Source organism: Pongo pygmaeus, chromosome 11, assembly GCF_028885625.2.
Source record: "Pongo pygmaeus isolate AG05252 chromosome 11, NHGRI_mPonPyg2-v2.0_pri, whole genome shotgun sequence".
Taxonomy (NCBI): domain Eukaryota; kingdom Metazoa; phylum Chordata; class Mammalia; order Primates; family Hominidae; genus Pongo; species Pongo pygmaeus.
Window position 1 is genome coordinate 90959022 of NC_072384.2, and position 23679 is coordinate 90982700.

Below are 23679 nucleotides of genomic sequence, written 5' to 3' on the forward strand. Positions count from 1 at the left end.
TTAAGGGGCTATAACCTCCCTGCCTGAGTCACCTAAAATTCTAGTGAGAATGCAGAAGCAACGAGAAGAAAAGGGGAGGAGATTTCAGCAGGACACTAGCTAGGAGCTTTCTCTTTACACAACTTGAAATCTTACAAGAAGTTGGAGCCCAAAATATGCAAAGTTCTATCCAGTTTATTGGCATTAGCCTGGCTAATGAATATTCACAGCTGTCAAGGTAAGGTGGGGGCATCTTCATTCCAAAGTAATTGTCCTAATATTGAGATTTCTGATTCTGAAAAACAGCTTTGTTGGTGTGTTCCAAACAAAACAGGTCTAATTTGAACTTTCTCAAATGCAATTCATTGACAACTGAGAAGCAAGAGACCTGTGTTCTCAGATGGGGCCTCCTCTTAATAATTATCTAATAAAAATAGGATCTAGTAAGTAATTGGGCCACCCTAAATGAACCACTTCACTTCTCCCAGGCCTCAGTTTCCTCAACTTTAACGTGAGCAAGATGCCTTCTGTTGGTTGACCACAGTTCCTTATTCTTTACCCCTTTTCATGTGGAAACAGTGATAGTAACAAATACACAAGACCAGCAATGGACTTTTCCAACATTCCTAAAATAGGAAATTGTCCATTCATTTCTTACTAGCTGTATCAGGCCAAATAATGCATGATGTTTCACCTGCGCTGAGTTTATGCCATCTTTTGAAAGCCTACTCTTACCAATTCAAAAGCAAAACACTGCATGGGTGGAGTTTCAGAATAATCACCCCCTCATCAGGAAAGACTGTGCCACGCTGTTACCACCTGCTTGCCCCCCTTACCTTCCTTTGGCCTGGAGTAATACTTTCCAAAGGCATGGTCTTTGTCAATATTTGGATACAGATACTTCAGGGGATTCTCAGGAATATTCTCAGCAGCCATGACTTTATAATTGCGAATGATGTCAGGGAAAGTAACAGCAGAAAGTTCTTTCTTCGTGTAGGGTTCAACCGCATGGAAGTCAGGTTCTAAAAAGGAGAAAAGCTAAGTAAATCCCACAGAACATCCCAAAATGAAAGAGGACAGAGAAATAAAACACTGCAGAGTTGATGGATTTGAGTGAACCTCATAAGAACTAATCACAATCTAAGCGTTATAACACATATAGTAGACTGCTTTATTTCTAAATAAATTATAATACTGTCTCAGGGAAAATAAAGGGAGGTATTATTTTCAATAACATTCTATTTGCCATTATTTGCTTAGATTTATAAATCTGGGCAAAAAATATTTATTAAAAACCTTTAAAAGCCTGCATCTTCAATGACGTGCTGCCCATAGGCACATAAATAACTCACTACTAAGTGGGTCATCTTGGCTTAAGCCACAGATTTAAATTACTAGAGATAAACTCACTTTCTGTTTTTCTTTTCATATTGAAAAATCTAATTTTTTATTAAAATAAATTGTGATATATAGAAAACAACTTTTCAAATTAAAAATGATTCTATTTGCTACATTTCCCTGTAACCCTTAATGTAATAAACCATGGTTTAATTTACTCCCGTTCTTATTCCCAGACTGAATTCAGATCCTTCTTCCTAGCTGATACAGAATCTCCCTTTGGGTGTCGACCTTCCAGAGGCCACAGTTCAGGTGCTCTGGGGAGCCTGCTGTGCAACATGAGACTGTGCTGCCATCCTAACCCTTCCTGGCTGGTAGTGTCCTGCTTGACCTTTCCTGGTTGCCAAGGGTTTTCTTCATCTCTGCTTGGTCTACTAGCTCTGTCTCTCAGCTGGTTCAGGAAGGGAACAGGATAAGAGGAAAAGGGCAGGTTCCAATGACTACTGCCCACGCCAGACTCTCGTCTCAGCCCCCCTGCTCTTTCCTCAGAAGAAAAATAGAACAAGAAAAGTATTCCAGAAAAACAAATAGAACAAGAGTATTCCAGAAAAATAAATAGAACAAGAAAGAAGACCATTCCAGAAAAAAAAATAGAAGAATAGTAGTCCAGAAAAATAAACAGAACAAGAAGGGTATTCCAGAAAAATAGAACAGGAAGAGTATTCCAGAAAAATAAATAGAAGAAAGAAGAGTATTCCAGAAAAATAAATAGAAGAAGAGTATTCCAGAAAAATAAATAGAACAAGAAGGGTATTCCAGAAAAATAAATGGAACAAGAAGAGTATTCCAGAAAAACAAATAGAACAGAAGTATTCCAGAAAAATAAACAGAACAAGAGCATTCCACAAAAACAGAATATATTCCAGAAAAACAAATAGAACAAGAGTATTTCAGAAAAATAAATAGAATAAGAAGCGTATTCCAGAAAAATAAACAGAACTAGAGTATTCCAGAAAAATAAACAGAACTAGAGTATTCCAGAAAAATAGAATATATTCCAGAAAAACAAACAGAGCAAGAGTATTCCAGAAAAACAAACAGAACAAGAAGAGTATGGCAGAAAAACAAATAGGAGTATTCCAGAAAAACAGGAGAAGAGGAATATTTCAGAAAAATAAATAGAACAAGAAGAGTATTCCATTTTGTGTCTACCCACTGAAAGTACAAAAATTACTAAAACAAATCAGTTTTTCCTCCTGCCCTTCAAATAGACCAAACTCTAAACAACAGTGAAAAGTAATCAGTTGGTCTTTATGATTTTTTCATTTACGCTGTTGAGCTTCACCCTCAGAAACCTGCTTCATAACACCAAGGTTTCTGGAGTCTTTTAGCCATGGACTCATTTGATTAAAAAGAAACCCAATATATGATAAAGATAAATTTGCAGCTGCTCTGTTTGAAGGCAGGGTAGACGCTGCCACTCGTCCCAACAGGTCCTGCATCAACTCCCTGGCTAACGATGTGTATGAAGTCTTCTCCCAAAGCCTGTCTCATCTGCACACTCTACTCTAGGATGACCCTAAGAGAATGTGGATGCTTACTCCTGTGGGAAATGTGATTCCTTCCAAGAATGGGTTGCAGATTACATTGACTCACATCCTTGATCTGCAGATAACAAACCTGATGCAAAGGAAAGAATTGGCACTGTCTTTTCAAAACCATCATTTCCACAATATGTTCCAGAGAGTGAACCACAAACATTTGTGGTGGTTTATTAAATCCTATCGGGGACTCATTTGGGGGAAGTATAAGATCTGCACTTTCATGTCCCAAACGCACTATCTGTATGAGCTGACTGGCGGTGATGAAGAGGGACTTCACACACATCGAACAGTGGGACTATGTGCTCAAACTCCCGCTCACCGCCTCCATTCTGGGACCGCTCCACCCATGTGAATGTGATGGCCCCTTCCCGGGAGCTCTCGCTGAACCGCAGCAGGAAGGTCCCCGGCTGCTGGTCCTTCAACAGGGCACGCTCTCGCTCCTTGCTGATGAAGCCCATGATGCACCTGGATATCGAAGAGACGGACGGATGGGCTTTTAGTTCAATCATGATTTCCATTTTCATGCTAACTTACAAACCAAGAAAATGGCTGGAATGTGAGAAAAAAAAACCTACGGTAAAAAACGTAGACTATTTTAAAATCTATTCAGTTGACACTTAAGGAAGCATTTCACTTATACATGTATATACTAAGGTTTAAAAAAAAAGCAATATGAACATGGTGTCAGTAGGATGCTACAGATGCTCAATAAACACGTGTGGGATTAATGAGCCTTTTATTGTTCCTTTATTATTTTAAAGCCATGACAATGTCTGAATTTATACATCTTTTTTACTGGAGAGGAAGACCTAGGCAATATATTTTCATATTCTAGCCCTTCTGATCAAGTTAAAACTTTTGTTGAAATATCAGCCGATCCTGGCAATAAGTCAAGATAGAAATGATTTACCCAGTTAAAAGGGCTTTTCTTCCTTCCTAGGGGCCACACAGTAGGTGCTCAAAAATTTTTTGTTGAGTGAATGAATGCATGAATGGCACTCGAGTTGTTTCTTCTTTTTTTAATTTAGCTTTGCCAATACACATACTTGTACTAAGAAAGTGTAAGGTTAATGTTATGAGGTTCTACTCTTCTGAAGCCCTGAAGGGGCAGCCTATAAATGTGCACTCCTGTGAGATTCACACACGCCTAGTCAAATACTGAAGCTGGACTCAGGCCTTGTCTCAACCTCGCAGCACTAAAAATATGTTTCAAAATACATCCATTGGTGGCCCTTACCCATCATTCCAGAGAGGGAGGAGGTGTTTTTTAATGAGTTCTAGGATGCTTTCAATCCACAGCCAGAAGGGAAAATTTTTATCATTTATATTTTCCTGAAAGTATACAAATGCACACATTATGAACAAAAATCTAAAACAGTGACTTACCACGGCCCCTCCCACCATCATCTGTAAAGACTCCCCAGGTGCCAAGGATGGAACTGCCCCATTCAGCACAGCAATGGGATCCCTCCCCTGGCAGGGAATATCAAGTTCCCTCTCGCTCTTATCAGCATTCAGACCAGGAGCTCTCCAGAGCTCTCCACTTCCCTGGGCTGGGCTCTGCTTCCCTTTCCAAACAGTAGCAAGCTAGCCTGGGGGTGACCTCCAGCGTGACTCACGGAAACACAAGCTGCCCCACACTAGCAAAATCCAGCAGTGCAAGCTGGTCCGCACTGTCTGGTGACTCCAGCAGAGTCTAAATGTTTCCCCCAGTGGGCCCCTCTGCTCAAGCAGGCCATTAAACTTGTCTGGCTGGTCAGGCTGTGCCACCCAGCCCAGAACATACATTTCACACAGAAATGGCTGAAACACTGCTGGGCAGGGGTCCAGCGTGAGTGAACAGAAGCCTCATTTCAGATATGAAAGAATGTTATCACTCAGGCAGGTGCTTCCTGTCAGACTCCTGCTCGGAGACCAACCTCCTGCACTGAAGAAAAGTAAACAACTTGCCCGAGGGGCTCCTTGGCCAGAGAAGAACACGCCAAAATAAGCAAACAGTTAAGTAACTGTCACAGCAAGAAACATGAGAACCTCAACGGAGAGCAAAAAGGACTCAGAGAGCATAAAACTCAGACAGTCCTCACCTTACAAAACCTTGTCCACGGAATGAGGCCATCGGGGCTGGCGTTAGGACCTAAACAAATAAAAACCAGATTTTTCAGCAAACAGAAACTGATTCTAAAGGTTTGGTTGGACAGATGGCTCTTGTATTTGCTCTCAAGGAAAAGAACCGAACACCCAGCAAAGACTGTATGTACACAGCTGACATTTTCGGATACCTTAATGCCAAATTAACTGAGCAATTACAATATGTGCTGTAAGAGGGCGGAATTTAAATGGTCTAAAATATGTGTATGTTGGTTTGAGTTTAATGGCAGAAAGGAATGGATGGCAGATTCCTGGGCACCACAATATGAGAGTTTTTAGGGAAAGCAGAAACATCACAAAGTCTTACCATCTGCTCTCTCCCTCCCCAGCCCCCCTTTTCCCTCCCTCTCCTCTAAAGAGAGGACAGTCCTTTTAATGCCCTCTTCATGTTACACTTCCTTCCAAGACCATCAGCTGACTTTGCCTTTTGCACTAAATCAAAGGTGCTCTGCTGGGCCTCCTAGAGAAGCCTCCCTATCCAGTGCCTCTTCCCACTGCCTTCCTCTGCTGCTCAGCAGAGCCCCCTCTCCCAAGGACCCTACAGAATTTTTTTCAAAGTTCAACCTGTGCCCAAGATCACCCCAGATCTTCAATGTAACTGATACTTGACTTTACAAGTTTATTTTAGACATTATTTATGCATTTCCCTCAGCTTTCCTCCAAATAGGACATGGGCTCAGGGAGTCTGATGCAAATCAAAAACCAAGTGAGAGAAATGAGAGGAAGAAGCCCAGGGGTTATTAGCTACACAAATTAAAGCAGCCTGGGCGAGAAGAGGCGGTAAGCCCATTATCGGTCTTCAAAGAGAACTACAAATAAGCCATTACAGCTACAAAAGATATCCTTCTTAACTCTCACCAAATAAAGAAATGGAATAAGGGGATTTTATACTTGTATTAAACAGCAGAAGACCACTACTGTGACAGCTGCATAGCCAAGAGAAGGCACTGTTGAAAGTCACTGGGTTAGGAAGAGCCTACTGCTGTTTGGAGTAAATGCAGTGCTGCTCTACAGAAAGCAAATCTGGATACAAGTTGTCCATGGATTTTTAAAGAAATAGTTCAGATAGCCTCAGTCACTGAAAGATCTGACCTTGAGACTAGTGGATCTTTGATTTGTTTAGTCTGAAGGACTAATAAATGCACTGACATTAACCACTGAAAGGGAATCATCTACCACTGTCTAGACTCTGTCCAATCAGGCAAAACTGCAGATCAAAAGAGGCATCCTCTTGTGGGGACGGCATCCTCTGCTACCTGGGCCCCACCTGAGGCAAGGGCCTCGGGCTTATGCTGCAGTGGGCAAGCCCCAGGACTTTATTCTCATCAAGTCAGGGACTTCCTTTTTTCTCCCCAAGGTTAATGGTTAATAGGTCTTCATCTTTCTCATCCAGGGACTTATTTCAGCCACAAATAATATATTTTACATAATTCATAAAACTTTCCCTTGGGAATCCATCTCAGAAATATTAATATGAGACAATGAGGAACGGATTCATTTAAATGTTATCAGGTCTATATTTCTTTCTAAGGTGATATATGATTCTCACTTAGCTATAATAAACTATAGCTTGAAAAGCTGACAGATTTTAGTACTTTTTTACCTTTAACAAAATAGCAGAGGGGAAAAGAGCAATTAGAGAGATATTTTTATGAATTTCAATTTTTATAAACATAACAAGTTAATATGCATATACCAAGAAGCTTCTCTCCCAACATGTTCAGCTGGTCCACATTGAGACCTCTTTTGGTGACAGAAGAAAACTGCCAACTCAGCACTTCTGAAAGCTGAGCCCATCGTGCACATGGTGGAGTCAGGAAGAAGGACAGATTCTAGAGAGAAAACACCCAAAATCTAAGGGTTACTACAGAGACACCAGTCACAAGTGTGGCACTAAAACATATGTCCATCCCAAAGTTCAATTCTAGTTTATATGACACACAGGTGCTTTCACAGTTGGGGAAGAGAAGTACAGTCAATTTTCATTATTTACAGATTCACATTTGTGAACTTGTTTACTCACTAAAATTTACTTGTAACTCCAAAATCTAAATACATGGCATCTTTGGGGTCATCTGAAGACACACCTGTGCACACACAGCAGCACACAGCAGCAAAGAATTCAAGTCTCTTAACACTTACGTTTCCAACTGAAGCCAAACAAAATGACACTCGCTTCCTGTTTCACCTCTCATAAGAACAATGTGTCCTTTTTGAAGCCTATTTAGTGCCATGTTCTTTGCATTTTGTGAGTGCTGTTGGTGATCACTGTTTAAAATGGTGCCCAAGCATAGTGCCACAGTATGGTCTACTGTTCCTAAGCATGGGAAGGCTGGGATGTGCCTTATGGAGAAAATACATGGGTGAGGCAAGCTTCACTCAGGCATGAGTTACAGTGATCCTGGCTATAGGTGTAATGTTAATGCCTCAACAAGTGTATTAGATAAGGTGTCTTTAAACAGAAACACACATAAACAATGTTATGCATTGATGGGTTGACAAAAATGTTGTGACCAGAGGCTTGAAGGAACCTAGCCTCGTAGTTCCCTTAGGAGCAACAATTCATTATTTGCTAATTAAGTGTTCCCGGTGACTTTAAAAAACATAAGTACTTTGAATAATTATAAATGACTGTAATTAATTAACAGTGAGTATCCACACTCTAAGAATGGAGCATGCTTGTTTAGTAGACGTATACATTTTAAAAATAATAACAATAAAGTGGTATGGAATCACTGACTGCCCTAGCTTACCCACATGGGAGAAAAATCATAATTCTCATTTCAAATACATATCCACGCTTCATATTCCAAGATTTACTCAAGAGCCTTAGAAATACCACAGGAGCTTTGTCACTTCTCCCTCAACAACTGGCCATTGGGGCTATTTCAGAGATGCAGCAGCGAGAGCATGGGGTCTCTGCTTAACCCTGGGACCAAAGCAAATGTGTTTTCCATACCCTGGGTTCCGCCACCAGCATGTTGTACCAAAGGATGGAGGCCCAACCGCTTGGGAGCTGGCTGACGTTGGAGATCACCACAACAGGCAGAGAGGTCGTCTAAAGGATGACAAAGACCTTGAAATCATCCGAATCACAGAAATGTCACCTTCAGATAACTGCTTAGCCTCAACTAAAAGCAGGGTATTATCTGTAAATTTGTACATATTTAATACTCGAAAATGAGAAATGTTAAGTTCTGTTCTTTTGTCCAGTTTAACTTGTCTTTGATGTATCTTTCAGTTAAGAAATAAGTCCCTAAAAATAATAATAGCTACAATAATTAATTAAGGGATATGCAATATGAGAAGATGAAAATTGTTACAATGAAAACATAAAATGTGGGGGGAGGGCAGAGCAAAATAAATAAGTCCCAATGCTTAATGTAAAAAAAAAAAATTAACAGCTATCTCAACTGGAACTTTTAAGTTATTGAATTTGAAGGTTAATTCAATTCTCTAGCTTTCTGGACCATAAATTAAGGTTAAGATAGTATTAGCTGAAAAAGATCATTTTAAAACAATTAGGTAAATACCTCTAAAACAAAAACTGAGAAATAAAAATACATGTAACAATTAAAAGTAAAAATAATGAAGTTTTCCAACTCGGGACCATAAAAGTCTTACCTCGAGGTCAATTACCAAACCAGGCTGGCACAATTGGGTTTCAAAACTAAGGGAGTGAAGCTCTTCAGTAACAATGAGAGGACCCTTGGAAGAGAAAAGGAAAGAAGAAAAGAATATAATTATTCACAGATCCTGAAACTTTCAAAAGCCCAATTAACATTGCAACAGGCCACAGAGATCCTGGACCCAATCAGCGGCAAGTCTGAAGACTCAATATTCAATCTCTCCCAGATTTAATGATTCTGAGTATCTCAATGTGCTCTGAAAGACAAGTGTCTGAAGTTATGGCAAGGGTTATAGATTCAGAGCAATGAATGTCAATGGGGAAAGAGCAACTAATGGCTTTGTGACCTAAGGCTTCTTGACCCTCAGCTCTGTCTGCCTGCCCAGTGTGGCTGCACATCTCAATGCAGATGGGTGGGGAGGAGGTGAGAGGGCTGGGAGTAAGTGCATACTTGTGATTGTCTACTGCCTACCGGAAGGGCTGACTCGCATCAACTTGGCAGGTCACAAGGTGTCTTGGTTTCGGTAGAAATGGAAAGATTTCAAAGTGCCTTCATAGACATTACCTCATGTGAGCCTCACAACTTAGAACCAGAGAGGTGCAACGGCTAGACCCAGGGAGGTCAAAACATAGTTCAGGTGCACACCAGGGCTAGAAGGCATCTTTGCACTGCCTGGGCCTGTGTTTGTCTCGCTGCTCCATGTGACCTCCACTGGTCCTGGTGTGGAAGGACTGCACAGTGTGTGCATAAAGGACGAAAGTGTTCTAAACCGAAACAACTCCAGATATTTCATCCTTTGTCCATAGTTCATTTCTGAATGCATCACAAACCCAACTCCTTAAGGATCACGTTGTAGGAAGGAAACTGATGCAAAGGCAATGCTTTTGGTAGGGGATGCAATGGCCGAAAAGTCCTCTTGGCACACAGCAAGGCAGTCATCAAAGTGGCCTCTCGTTCCAACTCTGACAGTAACTCTCTGTGCACCCTTAGCTAAATCCTGCAAACTTCCTGTGACTCAATTTCTTCACCTGTAAGATGCGAAGATTACAAAAGCCCACAATAGCTACTCCACTGAGTTGTCCATGAGTGTCTAATGAATTTGTGTGCAAAATCGTCTGACAATAGTAAAGCACAAATGTGGTGTTTTTACTGTTGTCACAGATATGCTAAGTACCCAGCTCCTTTGCTGCTCTTCCCTGATGGGTCTGAACTCCTCTGTGAGATGTCCCCAGCCATCAACTGACCTGCCCTTGATAGACAGACCTGCCTGATTTGGGCCCATTCACAACATAAAGGGACTCTCACCTCATTCGTTCTGGTGCCAGCATTTTTCTGTTCTTTCAATTGCTATAAAACAAATAATCATCTTAGTAAACACCATGGTAATGGTCAAAGTTGCTATCTTCATTTACAGATGAGAACAAAGTTAGGACTAGAAAGAATGACAGATGTGACTTTATCTTTAGAACGCAGAATATGGGACAAATTGGCCCTCGTTCAGGGTCCATGAGCAGAAGCACGTTTCCCCAGGGGCCTGATGATGCGGATACCAGTCTGGAGGGATCTCTTGGAATCGCAACCAGCTCCTCTCCTGTGTTCAAACTTTCCCTGAATGATTCCCCATGCTCCTTCGTTAGCTGTTTCATGCCCCGAAGCTCAGGGGACAGCTTCTCCCTCCCCTTTCCCTCAGCAGAGTCCTCCAGGCTGGGCCCAGTGACTCCAGGTCCAACTGCCCTCAAGTGGATGTCAATCCCTGGGCTGTCAATCCCTGAGCTGACGAGCGAGCAGGCTGGGGCCCTGAGGGAAGCTCTGAATACCCTCAGGGCACCTGAGTTGGGCTAAGCTTTCGAGTTAGGTAGAGCTTCCTAGCTACGAGGCTTGCTGGATCACAAAGTGGTCTCTAGTGAAAAAGGATGCCCTTAACCTCCTGCAGGTTCTGGGCCCAGGGAAAGCTTCGGACTCAGCACCCACAGAGCCTCATAGCAGCTCCCATGTTCACAGAGGAGGAAAGACGGTGCAGCCCACATAGAGCACCCCGCTGGGTCTCCACTGCCTGCGGAATGAGCCCTACTGCCCTGGAGAAAAGGTGGTAGAGTCAGGCTGCCATGGAGGCAGGGGCTGTGGGCAGGACCACCAGGAAGGGGAACACGGGGGCTGAGGACTGAACCCTGGAGTACAGGACCACACTTGGATCACAGTCAGGACACAGGAGCCATAACCTTTGAGAAAACTGCAAGCGTCTACAGTGAGTGACCGTGGGGATCACGCAGGCAGCAAGTGCAAATCATTTACGTAAACACAGGCTTAGAAAATACTTTTACTGCGAGTGATACAGCCCAGAAAACAGAGTGAACAGTCGTGGGATAAGGAGGAGAAACCAAAATTCCCCAAGTGCTGGTGACAGGAAGACACCAGCCACAAAGTCTACAAACCCCAGCAGGGGGGCATCCTCCACATGGCAACATGCCAAAAAGGGTCGCTCTATTGTCAAAAGTCCTAAGAAACCAGAGACAACATAGAGAGAAAACTGATGTCCCTACCAGGTGCCGAAATTCAGCCGCCAGACTGCCATTGGTGGACTCCTCCATGTTCATCACTTTTGTGTGCGTGCCCAAAATGTTGAACTTCCTAAATCTATACAATATAGGAAAGAAATGCTGAAAAGTCTTCCAACTATTAAACAAATAAAAATATAGCACAGTATAGCGTAAAGTACATCACGTACCCTTTTACTGTATTTCTCTCATTCACATCTCTGCAAAAAAAAATATATATATATAATCACATATGTGTATTTAAAATTTGAAATAAGGTTTAAGAAAATTCTAAGAATATAAGAACATAAGAGTATAAGTGAATGATAAATAAAAAATAAATTGACACCTGTGGATTTGCAGCCTTTCATTCACTCCCTGCTTCAATCTACGCATACTAGGTCTGGCAAGTATCACTGAATGACCTTTGGCAAATAAATGGTCTGGGCCTTACACTGTTCATTTGCACAACATACTAACAGTGCCAACCTATAGGACAGCATGAGGAATAAACTAGTTAATTCCTCACCAGTACACCCTCAATAAATGTAAGCATCAGCACTAGTACACCCTCAATAAATGTAAGCTATTGTTATTGTTTTTTGAGCAGCTACTTGGTGCGAGGCCCTGCACTAAGCACTGGGGATCCAGCCGACAGTACTGCCCAGTTGTCACACAGCTCAGAGGACTGCCAATGTGACCATTTAATCCTCATTTGTATTCTCTATGATCATTAATGCTCTCATGAAAGTACCAGAAAAGTCAGTTATCTGGGGAAAGTGGCAAGTTTAAGTTTTAAGTCTGAGGTTAAAATTTTGAAAGACCTTACACTTCTATATCCAGTGATTACTTTGTCATGTTCTGGCCAAATAATGTATCCGAATGTCCCAGATGTAGACTAGAAATCATGGGCTCACTCACGGATCTATTAGTTCCCCTTCCTTTCCAATCTCAACCAGAAGTTCAATGCTTTTGCGAATGACAATCACCATTAGCTATGGAAGGGACCTATTTTCCCGTTTGGAAAAAAAAGAATTGAAAATAAAAAGAATAGTATGATAAAAGCTGACTTGTCAAAGCTAAGAAGACAGTCAGAGCTGGAACCAACAGAAAAGACACAAGGGCCTGCAGCAGCTGAGAGGAGCTGAGCTGATGCAGAGGATGGTAAACTGCAATGACCACACAACCCTTGTGCTTCCTCCCTTTAGGAAGTAGGACGTATTTCCCCATCCCCCGAATCTCAGCTGGCCTTGATTTGCTTTTAGCAACAGGATGGAAGGGAGTGATGCTATAGATGTTCCAAGGCTAGCACTCACAGGCCTTGTTCATTTGGAACACTGTCACCATGGGAAAAGCCCAGGCTAGCCTTTTTGAGATGCATGAAGAAGGACCTGGTTATCCCAGCTGAGTCCCAGTCATGTAATAAGGCGTTAATAGAGCACCTGGCTCCAACCAAGCTAGCCCAGACCAGGACAACCTACAACTCACAGAATATGAGAAATAATGAGTTTTTGAGTTTTTAGCCACTAAGTTGTTGTTTGTTTGTTTGTTTGTAGACATAGTCTCACTCCGTCACCCAGGCTGGAGTGCAGTGGCATGATCTCAGCTCACTGCAACCTCCGCCTCCCAGGTTGAAGTGATTCTCATGCCTCGGCCTCCCAAGTAGCTGCGATTACAGATGCACACCACCACACCTGGCTAATTTTTTTGTATTTTTCGTAGAGACGGGGTTTCGCCATGTTGGCAAGGCTGGTCTCAAACTCTGGCTTCATGTGATCTGCCTGCCTCGGCCTCCCAAAGTGCTGGGATTACAGGTGTGAGCCATTGCACCTAGCCTAGCCACTAAGTTTTGGGAGTGGTTTGTTAGGAAGCAAAAGCTAACTGATATACCAAAGATAATGGCAGGGAAGACAAGGCATAGACCATGCTACGAGGAAGAATATTCTTATAGGAGTGGGAAAAAGCAAAAAGCCAGAGGAAAATGATTTGAATGATCATAAATCATTTTTGAAACTTGCCAAACAGTATGTGACACAAGCTAACAAAAACATTAAATATGGGAGGGGTGGGGGTAGCCATCTTGTTCCTTAATGAGAGTGGCCAAGTCAGTGCCAGTCCGGGTCTAGGGTCTCAGGGCAAAATAGGATGGGGCTGCTCCACTTGGACCCCCAAGAGAGATGCCCATTCCTGGGTTCCCACTGCCCAGAAGAGACAAGAGTGAATCCCACAGGTTCCACACAGTCTTCCCCAAGATGCTGCTGACCTCACTCCAGAAAAAACCCCCAAATGACCACAGAATCACGGCAGCCTGGATGTTCAGCCTCGGGTTGGATGAGGGGCCTCTCCTTTGGGGCTGACCTAGGAGGAAGGGGTGGCATGCCAAGTCTAGCCACTTTGAGACTTGCTGATTACAATCTCATATGCATAAAGAGACACTCACTTTTTTGTTCATTTATAGTCTAAAAAGGCACAGGAATGTTGATACCAGCTCCAGGAGAAGCTCCCAACATCCACCAAGGGAGCTGCTGATTTAAATCTGCTGGGGTCATTTGTGATGGCCCTGGTGGATCTGACTAGAAGTCTCTGCTCATGTGCAGCATTGTCAGGACTCTGGGTTCAGCCCTGGGGCCCTAGGGAGGCAAACTTCCACCCAGTATAGACCCTTCCACAGCTAGTGAATCTGCTTATTTAGTGGAGGAATCTGTGCTTGAGTAACAAAATCGACATTTCAATAGTACATGTATGTTACATAATGTTAAAGATATCTTACTTATCAAATAAGACTTTGACTTTCAAATTATAATTCAGCTCTTGCAATTTCACCAACAGTCTGGAAAGAAAAATAAAAGCCATTAGTTAAAAAAAATTATCTGTTACAATTTATTTATTATGCCAATTCCCTATTAACGTTTAGATAAACCACTCCCCCTCCAGTTTTAGGGTATTACCAACAAGAAAACTGACAGTTTTGTAGATCTACTTAAGTTTTTGTAAATGTATTTGTAAGAATATATTCCTAGCTGTGGAACTGCTTAGGAAAAATTGTAACACTAATGTTACAATTTTTCATGCAGCCCTGATTTTACATTCCCACCAAAAGTTAATGAGGGTAGCTGTTTACCTCTATAACCTTGCCAATATTGAGTTTCATCACAATTTCGACTTTTGGCCAATTTATATGGATGAAAAATAGCAAACATTACTTTCTACTAAAACTTGTATCTAACCTTTGTCCTCTTGGGAGACAATAAAAACTATTGCTCATAATCAGAAAAAACTGTGTCACATCTATAGTCACCCCAGGGTAGCACGGAAAGATGGAGGGCAGGTGAGAGGGTATGCCTCTGCTCCACTGAGCTGGAGACCTTGGGAAGGAGACCCCAGGGCTCTGTCTGCTCCGTTCAGTGGAGCAGGTGGATGGGATCAGATTTCTACTGTCCCTTCCAGCTATGAGTTCTAGAATTCCACGAGGGCTTCAGTGTGACATTGTACCTACCAGCCAGGGAGGGTTACCCAAAGACTTAAATCAGCAACACCCCAGAAAAAGGACCCGGGCCAACTCTGAAGGCCAGTCCAGTTCTTCAGCGTCTAGCTACTCATCATAAGAAGAACGCTTAAAGCAATGTGGCCATTCAATAGAAGAAAAGTAAAGCCACGTATTCCTGGAAACGCTTCTACAATTATTATCAAGGAGAAAGGCTACAAAACAATGTATGTAGCCTACGCTGAGTTTTTAAAAAAGAAATATGTCATATTTGTGTGTGTGTGTGTGTCTCTATATGAAATATTTGTGTAGACATGGAATCCTAATTTTTTAAAAAGGAAACATTATGTCATATTTGTGCGTGTGTGTTTCTGTATGAAATATATATTTGTGTAGACATGGACAAACTCGTGGGAGGACAGGCACTAGGCCATTTACTGTGGTGGTCCACAGATATTTATATCACGGACTGCTTTGAGAATCTGATGAAAGCTATAAATCCATCCATCAGAAAAATGTACATGTTATAAATCCACATTCATACAGCTTCTGGGGTTCATAAGGCTCAGGTTATGAGCCTATGCCCAAGAGGGGTGAGGCAGCCAGGAACTTTTACTCTCTATTGAACATATTTCTGCAATTTGGAATTTTGTTTTCCTGTGAACATGCGTTACATTTATGATTGGAAAAACACCAGGAGTGTGTGTACATATATGTATATTGGTTACATTTCTACTATGAATATATTAATAAAAGACTCTCAGATATTCTCAGTAAGAGTTCATATTAAAATGCCCCCTGAAAAATTATTTCCTCAAAAGCACCCTATATAACAGTTTTTATAAAAGGAAACTAGGGGTACAAGCTACATGACAGGTGATGTATGGGATGCCATCTTTCCCTTGTTACCTCAACTTCACAGTGAACTGGACCCCTGTCTTCAAGACCAGCGGCCTCTGAGGGTGCGTTGGCATGCAGGGCTGTCTTTCCACCACAAACGAGCTGCAAATACCAAGCAAAGGATAGATACGTTAGCATTTCCATTAAGGTTGAGGCAATCACAATGATCTTCCTGAAAGAAAAAAGGGGGTTAGAGACCACGACCTAAAAAATTGTTTGAAAGATTCTGATAAGTTGGATGAACAAAGTGATATTTTCTAATTAGTAAAGAAATCCCAAAACCTAATAGGGACTTAACAGAAACAGAATAATTGTAATGATCTGTGAAACTATTACATTGAAACAAACATACAATGAAGGCTAGGCACAGTGGCCCATGTCTGTAATCCCAGCACTTTAAGAGGCTGAGGTGGGAAGACTTCTTGAGCCCAGGAGTTCAAGACCAGCTTAGGCAACATAGTGAGACCGTATCTTTACTAATTTTTGTGTTTTTTTTTTTAAATTAGCCAGGCATGGCTAATTAGTCCCAACTACTGGAGGGCTGAAGTGGGAAGATCACTTGAGCCCAGGAGGTGGAGGCTGAAGTGAGCCATGATCACACCACTGCACTCCAGCCTGGATGACAGAGTGAGGCCCTGTCTCAAAAATAAAAAATAAAAAATAAAAACCCCATATTTAATTATGTTCATTTACATGTCAGAATTAAGAAAAAAATGTGCACTCAAAGTACAAGTAATGTTTTTAAATTTTAAAAAACCCAATATACAGGACTTCTTGTTTGAACATTAGCCATAGGGAACCAAGTACATTTTTTAAAACATTACTTCCAATAAGTACGATATTTATTAAACATATCTTCAGTTGTTTTGTTACATAGTATGCAACAAATTACAATATTCTGCAGCCACAAATTATATGCAGAGTATGAAGAAGCTATTAATCATAGTGTAATCTTTCCATTTATAACTCTACAAGGAAGAACTAGCAAATCAGATCTTACATATAACATCTCACTAAACTTTACGCATGGAAAGTGACAGACACTGCTTGTGCTGTTTGATATAAAATGGCTGAACTTCATCTTCAGAAGACTAGACCTGACATCTAAACACGCCAATATAAACATCAAAACAAAATATATTCTAACCAACCACGAGAAAACAGTCTGATATCAGGAAAATACATTATTTTATAAACCAGCACACAAAGGTTTAAAACAGTTCTGAAAATGAAGTTAGCTGTCTTGAGTCAAGAGAATAAAAAAAAAGTCAGTATTGACCATTTACAATCTCTGACCCCTGTGGATATGGTAAGCATCTGTTGTAGTGCAGCTACATACAGTACAATTCAGGCAATTTTGTTTCTTCACTTGGGTTCAGATTGCAAATTCATTACTGTGAGAAAAGGATGGAGGCAAATTTTAGCAGGAACCTCCACCTGACTGCTTCACCAGAGTGCTCTGAATTTTAACACTGGACTTCTCAGTACCACCAGCTGTTGCTCCAGGACCCATTAGCTTTTTAATCTCAGCTGCCATCATCATGGAAGACAGTTCTACATTCGTTGCATCCTTTTTTTTTTTTTTTCTTTCTTTGAGACAGAGTCTTGCTCTGTCTCCTAGGCTGGAGTGCAATGGCGCAATCTCGGCTCACTGCAACCTCCTCCACCTGGGTTCAAGTGATTCTCCTGCCTCAGCTTCCCGAGTAGCTGGGATTACAGGCACCTGCCACCACGCCTGGCTAATTTTTGTATTTTTAGTAGGGATGGGGTTTCATCATGTTGGCCAGGCTGCTCTCGAACTCCTGATCTCAGGTGATCCACCCACCTCGGCCTCCCAAAGTGCTGGGATTACAGGCGTGAGCCACCGCGCCCGGCCTTGTTGCATTCTTAACACTGGTTTCCAAAAACAGAATTCCAAGGGAATCAGCAAATTCCTTTGCTGTTGTGTAGTCTACTACTTTCTTTGTGGTCAGATCACACTTGTTCCCTACCAACAATTTGTTGACGTTTTCACTGGGATAATGATCTATTTTCTGCAGTCATTGTTTAATATTACTGAAGGACTCCTGTTCTGTCACATCATACACAACTAGGATGCCATTGGCTCCTCTGTAATAACTGGAGATGACTGTTCGAAATCTTTCCTGTTCTGCTGTGTTCCATATTTGAAGCTTGATTGTTTTCCTGTCTAACTCTATAGTTCTTATTTTGAAATCCACACCAATTGTGCTGATGTAGCTTTCTGTATATGTATCATCTGCAAACCTAAGAAGGAGGCAAGACTTTCCAATCCCAGAGTCGCCAATCAGAAGTAATTTGAATAAATAATCATATTTGGGATTCATGCTGGACATGTCACTGTAGCTGCCACTGCTGCCACAGCCACCCTTGCTGCTACAGCTGCTGCCCTGACTCTCCGCGCCAGGGGTAACTGAAGGAAAGGAATGAGATAGGCTGTTCTGGGAGAGCAAATGTCTTCCCCCACTCTGTCCCCTGGAACACAATCAGCAGCCGCTGCCCCTCAGCTATTGCTTCCATTCAAAATCAAGTACATTTTTATCATGTCAAGTTTGCATTTAAAAAAAAAACTTGCAATATGAACCCTTCTTTTCCACTCAGTGACATTTATCTATCTACTAAGTGTGTCTAGAGCACCTACTGTTCACAAGGCACTGTGCTAGGTCCTGCTGGGGGAAAAGGGTGACAAAGGCTTGTCTCTGTCTTCCAGAACCTTATGATATTAAACAAATATAAAGAAATACATAACAACTATATAACAAAAGGCAGAGTAGGAGAGGAACGAAGGGTGACCGTAGGCCACAAACGGAGACAACATCTGTTTGGGAAATCTGGGAAGATTAAATGATGAGATACAAGGTGAAGCTTTTGGGATGATACAATTTTGAAAGCAGGTACACGAAAACAAGGTTCTAAGGAAGAGGAAGTATCCTCAGGACAGCCACAGAAAAGCAAGTGTGCGGCATGGCCCCTATAGGAATCAGCAAGAGGTCAAGTTTGCCTAGAAAGGGGTGTGTGTGGACATGAAGCGTGGAGTGGTCAGCTAGGTCCAGGCTGCAGAAGGGGGGCCGTGAATGCCCAGTTGGGCATTCACTTGGATCAGCAGGTGATGAGGAACCAGAATGGAACTCTGCTCTGGGACAGCACTGGTCACAGGGAGGAAGGACTGGGAAGGAGGACTGGTGGGGAGGCTGGGGAAGAGTCCAGAAAGGAGGATTTGAGAGCCTGAGACATAAGGAGGGGAGAGGAGGAGGTGAGGCATGTTAGGGTCATGGCGGAGACTCAGCCAAAGGGGAAGGAGGAGTGGAAGGTTACTACAGCTTCCAGCCTAGCTGGCCGCAAGAGTGAAGAACCACTGGTATAACCAAATAATTCAGGAAGAGTCATTGTCATTAAAAAATGTGAGGCCAGGCACAGTGGCTCACGCCTGTAATCCCAGCATTTGGGAGGCCGAGGAGGGCAGATCACCTGAGGTCAGGAGCTGGAAACCAGCCTGGCCAACATGGCAAAACCCAGTCTCTACTGAAAAAAATTAGCCAGGTGGGGTGGCGTGCGCCTGTAGTCCCAGCTACTTGGGAGGCTGAGGCAGGAGGATTGCTTGAACCTGGGAGGTGGAGGTTGCAGTGAGCCAAGATCATGCCACTGCACTCCAGCCTGAGTGATAGGTGAGACTCCATCTCAAAAAAAAAAAGAAAAAAAAAAATATATAAAACACCTGTTAAACCCTTGTAAATCATCTGAATTATGGTAAAATGTTCCTCTGTATAGACTGATTACAGAAGGTACAAATAAATGTCCCTTGAGTTACCTCTGAATGAGCTGCTGGAAAAGACTGAAGGTGCGGTCCCATAACACTTGTTTGTTTTTTGTGATAGGGTCATGTTCGTAGGTGTATTTCTGTTCCAATTCCTCCAGCTTTTTAAGCTGCTGCCGAACTTGCTGCAGACTCTCCGCAACTATAGTGAACCTGGGAAGACACAAGACACAGATGTCTCTATGAGAAGCAGTCCAGAAGCAGCCTGGATTAAAGGGAATCACGGTATATTAGTCCATTCTCATGCTGCTAATAAAGACATACTCAGGACCGGGGAATTTATAAAGGAAAGAGGTTTAATTGACACATAGTTCCACATGGCTGAGGAGGCCTCACAATCATGGCAGAAGGCAAATGAGGAGCAAAGTCACATCTTACATGGTGGCAGGCAAGAGAGCTTGTGGAGAGAAACTCCCACTCATAAAACCATCAGATCTCGTGAGACTTACTACCATGAGAACAGTATTGGGGGAACCACCCCCATGATTCAATTATCTCCACCTGGCCCTGCCCTTGACACATGGGGATTATTACAATTCAAGGTGAGATTTGGGTGGGGACACAGCCAAACCATATCGCATGGAAACCAACAAGTGGTTATATGCAACATAAAATGTCACCTAGGATGTCATGCTCTGCCCTCTAGGGAAAAACAAAGGGAAAGAGGCTTGTGCCAGCAGTAGAAGCTTTGTTATTTGAGGAGTAAAACTAACATGCACTGACTGATTACAGCCTAGATCAAAAGCCTCTACACACCACTGAGGCCTATGTGAGGAGAGATGGGTGGGGGCAGGGCTTCTAGGTGATCTGTGACTGGCGCAGGGCAAAGAGGAGGCCAGAGGCAGGGAAAACAGCAAAGCAGGTGCTTCCGGGTGATGCAAGAGGCAGCGAGGAGCCACTGCAGGTTCTGTCAAGAGAGTGGCATCAGCAAGCAGTGTCTCGGCAGGACCAGTCAGAGATGCACGGCAGAGGGGCAGGAGGAGACACAGAGAAGGGAGGCAAGGCCAGGGACAGGAAGAGAGGAAGAATGACGATTCTGGTTTCACTCAACTGAAAGGAGAAGGCAGTATGCTCAGTCTAGACCCTAAACATATAAAGCCAATGAGTAAACCTAGTGATTGCTCTTAGTCTTCCTTCCTTACAGTCAACTGCTAACAGCAACACAGGCTGGGGAAACGCTGTTTTATTCGCTTGCAGTAATGACAGAAGAAAACCTTTTAAAAGTGTCTTCTTCCCTGGGAAAAGTATCTACTTCACTTTCTGATTTTACTCGATCCCAGTTCAAAGCCCTGGGACAGCAGCCCTTCGTCAGGAAAGGAGAAGGCAGGATAACGGCTGGCTGAGTTCCAGAGGAGAAGCTAAACCCGTGTCCCCAACTCTGCTTGCACACAGAGAAAATGACAATCCTTAGCACAGTGGGAAAACTAGAGGGCATGTGTGTCCCTACAAGAGGCTCCTGTGGTCTAGGAGGACCACTAGGGGGCTCTAGACACCCCAGGGCCTCCCTGGCCACCTGAAGGGCTTTAGGGTTGTCAGTATCCCTCAAGGCACATGAGGCGCACTAGGCTCAGAAGTTCTGCTCTAACCCACAAGAAACCTGGGGTACCTACAGGCAATTCACAGAACAAAAATAAATGGCTGAATATTAATTGTGATTTTTTTAAAATTGGCAATATAGAAAATAACCTCGTGAGATCTCTGGTCCTTGGACCCTTAGCTATTGTCCCAGGCCACCTTCCCTCACGTTCACTCTGTGATCCCAAGTTCAGCTCCTGTTGCCCCTCACCTGGACCACACTAATATGCTAATAGTATTCCAACTGGTCTTTCTGTCTCTATCCTATCCTCCAGGCTGTGGCCAGAGTGCCCTTTCTAAATCGAAGATCAGAGAAATACATCTCCTGCTTAAGAAAAAAGCCTGCCTTGGCTCAGCAGTACAGCTGCGTACATCTCCCATTCCTAGCATGGTGCTGAGAATCTGCACCATCAGGCTCCAGCATCTCCCACCGGGTCCACTTTCCTTCCCATCTCCCCAGACACCCCACTCTCCAGCCACCCAATACAGTCCCTGCAGGCTCCCACGTGTGTGCCTTTGCACACGCTGTGCTCTGTGCTGGAAAGCGCTTCCCCTTGATCTACGTGGAGTAATCCTAGTGACTTTTGAGTCAGCACAAGGCCACTTCCTCTATGAAACCTTCCCTGGAGATGCTTTCCTTTGTCCTCCACAGAACCCTGATGGCCTTTTGCTAGAGCGCCTGGATACTTTTACCACACAGAATTATTACCATGTCTACATCCCCCCTCCACACTGAGAACTCCTTGTTGGCAAGGGCCAAGAATCATTCATCCTTGTGTGCCCAGGTCCTACAGTGCCCGGCACACAGTAGGCATTTAATAAGTATTACTGGATGGATGACTGAATGAATGTTTCCTAACAAACTATTCTGTAAGCCTAGAAACATGCCTCAAGCTATTTTGTTTTTAAGGAAACATTAGGAGTCAAGTCGTTAAATGTGTTCTGTAACGACCATGTCACTGATGTTTTGTACAGTCAAACGACACATCCCTTGGTACAGGAGTGCTCCAAACCAAGCAGACGTGGCTGAACGTGGCGAGTCAGGAATAACACTGTGCTTTCCAAGGGAGTGTTTCCAGGGTAAGCAGAAGCTGGACTACGTCAAACTCTATACTAACGTTTTGACAGGGTCCATTCAACTAACACAGCTCAAAGGTACATTTATGTGTTTATGTGGTTAGCCAGTCAGCTGCCAGTTTTCCGCTTTGGAGAATCTTACCAGTTCTGCAGCTGATCCAGGCAAGCATTGGGCGGCCCCCCAATACAGGCGCTCTGCTGTCTCCGCTTCCACTCCACTAGTTCATCATTAATCAGGGCATTCTGGGTAAGTTCAGTGACATTCAGCAACTCTATTATTTTGTGAACTACTTCCTAAAGGCAGTAGAAGAAACGATGTGAAATAAATTCATTTTTAATCACTGATTTTTAAATTTTTTTTTAAAAGAAAAGCAAATATCATTTCATTCTCAACTGGGGCTCTAAGCCAGGTGGTTATAAAAATAATTTTTCCTCTCTTCTAAACTTTGAGTCCATTATTTACAGTGTATAACAAAAGTGGCATGCTATTCTGGAAAGTAAATAACTACCTTTCTCTTATTGTCAAGCATTAAATACATCTTCTTGAGTAACAGCTGTTCTTGTTTCTGATCACTCTTTGCCACACCATTGGTCTCGTGTTCTATAAATTGAGAGACAGCCAGTAAATATATTTATATAAAGAAGACAAAACCAACAAAAGCCAAGATTCATATAAATTTAGGATAAATATGACACAAATGCTGCCTAGTGACAGGTCAAAGTTTGGCTTTCTTCGATCTTTAATAAACACGAAAAAAAAGTCCTAAGTATAACAACTAGACACACTGCAACAAAATACTTGTTTTCAAAAATCAGCTGGGCGCAGTGGCAGGCGCCTGTAGTCCCAGCTACTCGGGAGGCTGAGGCAGGAGAACAGCATGAACCCAGGAGGCAGAGCTTGGAGTGAGCTGAGATCTCGCCACTGCACTCCAGCCTGGGCAACAAAGCGAGACTCCGTCTCAAAAAAAAAAAAAAAACAAACTTGTTTTCAGTGACCCATGTAAATCAGACATAGTAGTATCTGCCACTTAAGACACTGTCAGGTAATCACCTAAATAAATATAAACAATGGAATTCAAAACTTCAGATAAAAAATGTATACAAGGCATAGCTGTAGCTTTCAAAGAGAAGTAGATGAGTAGGAAGTAGTAGTTGAAGTTGCTGTCTCTCATACTTTCTACTCAAGTCATACTGATAATCTCTGCCTATGAACCATGGTATACCCCAGATGATGAATACAATAACAGCAGTACCCTACATGTTCTACACAATGTACATTCTTGAGTTCTTTTCTGTTGCTACTCTCATTAAAAACACACAACAGTAACAAAATACAGTAAAACTGCTTTAAAACATGAGAAAAATACTGAGCTTATCTGCAGTGTATACACGTGGACCTGCAACGTTTGAAGAAACCTGAGATATTAGGGCAGGGGAACTCCACATATCTACTGCTCTGTGTCAGTCAGTGGGCTAGGCGCAATAAATAAGGTGAGTAACACATAACCAGTGGTTATCAAGTAGGGGTCACTGACCCCTAGGGGACTTTTGGCAATCTCTGGAGACAGTTTTGGTTGTC

The 23679-nt window shown here is 42.7% G+C and overlaps 1 protein-coding gene across 2 annotated transcripts in view; it reads right to left on the minus strand.

Annotated features, from left to right (window-relative positions):
* STAT1 (signal transducer and activator of transcription 1) overlaps positions 1–23679 on the minus strand; it is a 45564-nt gene that overhangs the window by 6851 nt on the left and 15034 nt on the right. For both annotated transcript variants that reach the window (XM_054478708.2, XM_054478709.2), the window contains 15 exons: positions 22610–22701; positions 22243–22394; positions 19443–19601; positions 15626–15718; positions 14003–14062; positions 11424–11453; positions 11239–11332; positions 10004–10045; positions 8694–8777; positions 8029–8127; positions 6766–6901; positions 5006–5055; positions 4159–4253; positions 3241–3386; positions 816–1001 (listed from right to left, as the gene is read on the minus strand). In XM_054478708.2, coding sequence (XP_054334683.1) covers positions 816–1001; positions 3241–3386; positions 4159–4253; positions 5006–5055; positions 6766–6901; positions 8029–8127; positions 8694–8777; positions 10004–10045; positions 11239–11332; positions 11424–11453; positions 14003–14062; positions 15626–15718; positions 19443–19601; positions 22243–22394; positions 22610–22701 — 1518 coding nt within the window. The remainder of the gene's footprint in view (positions 1–815; positions 1002–3240; positions 3387–4158; positions 4254–5005; positions 5056–6765; positions 6902–8028; positions 8128–8693; positions 8778–10003; positions 10046–11238; positions 11333–11423; positions 11454–14002; positions 14063–15625; positions 15719–19442; positions 19602–22242; positions 22395–22609; positions 22702–23679) is intronic.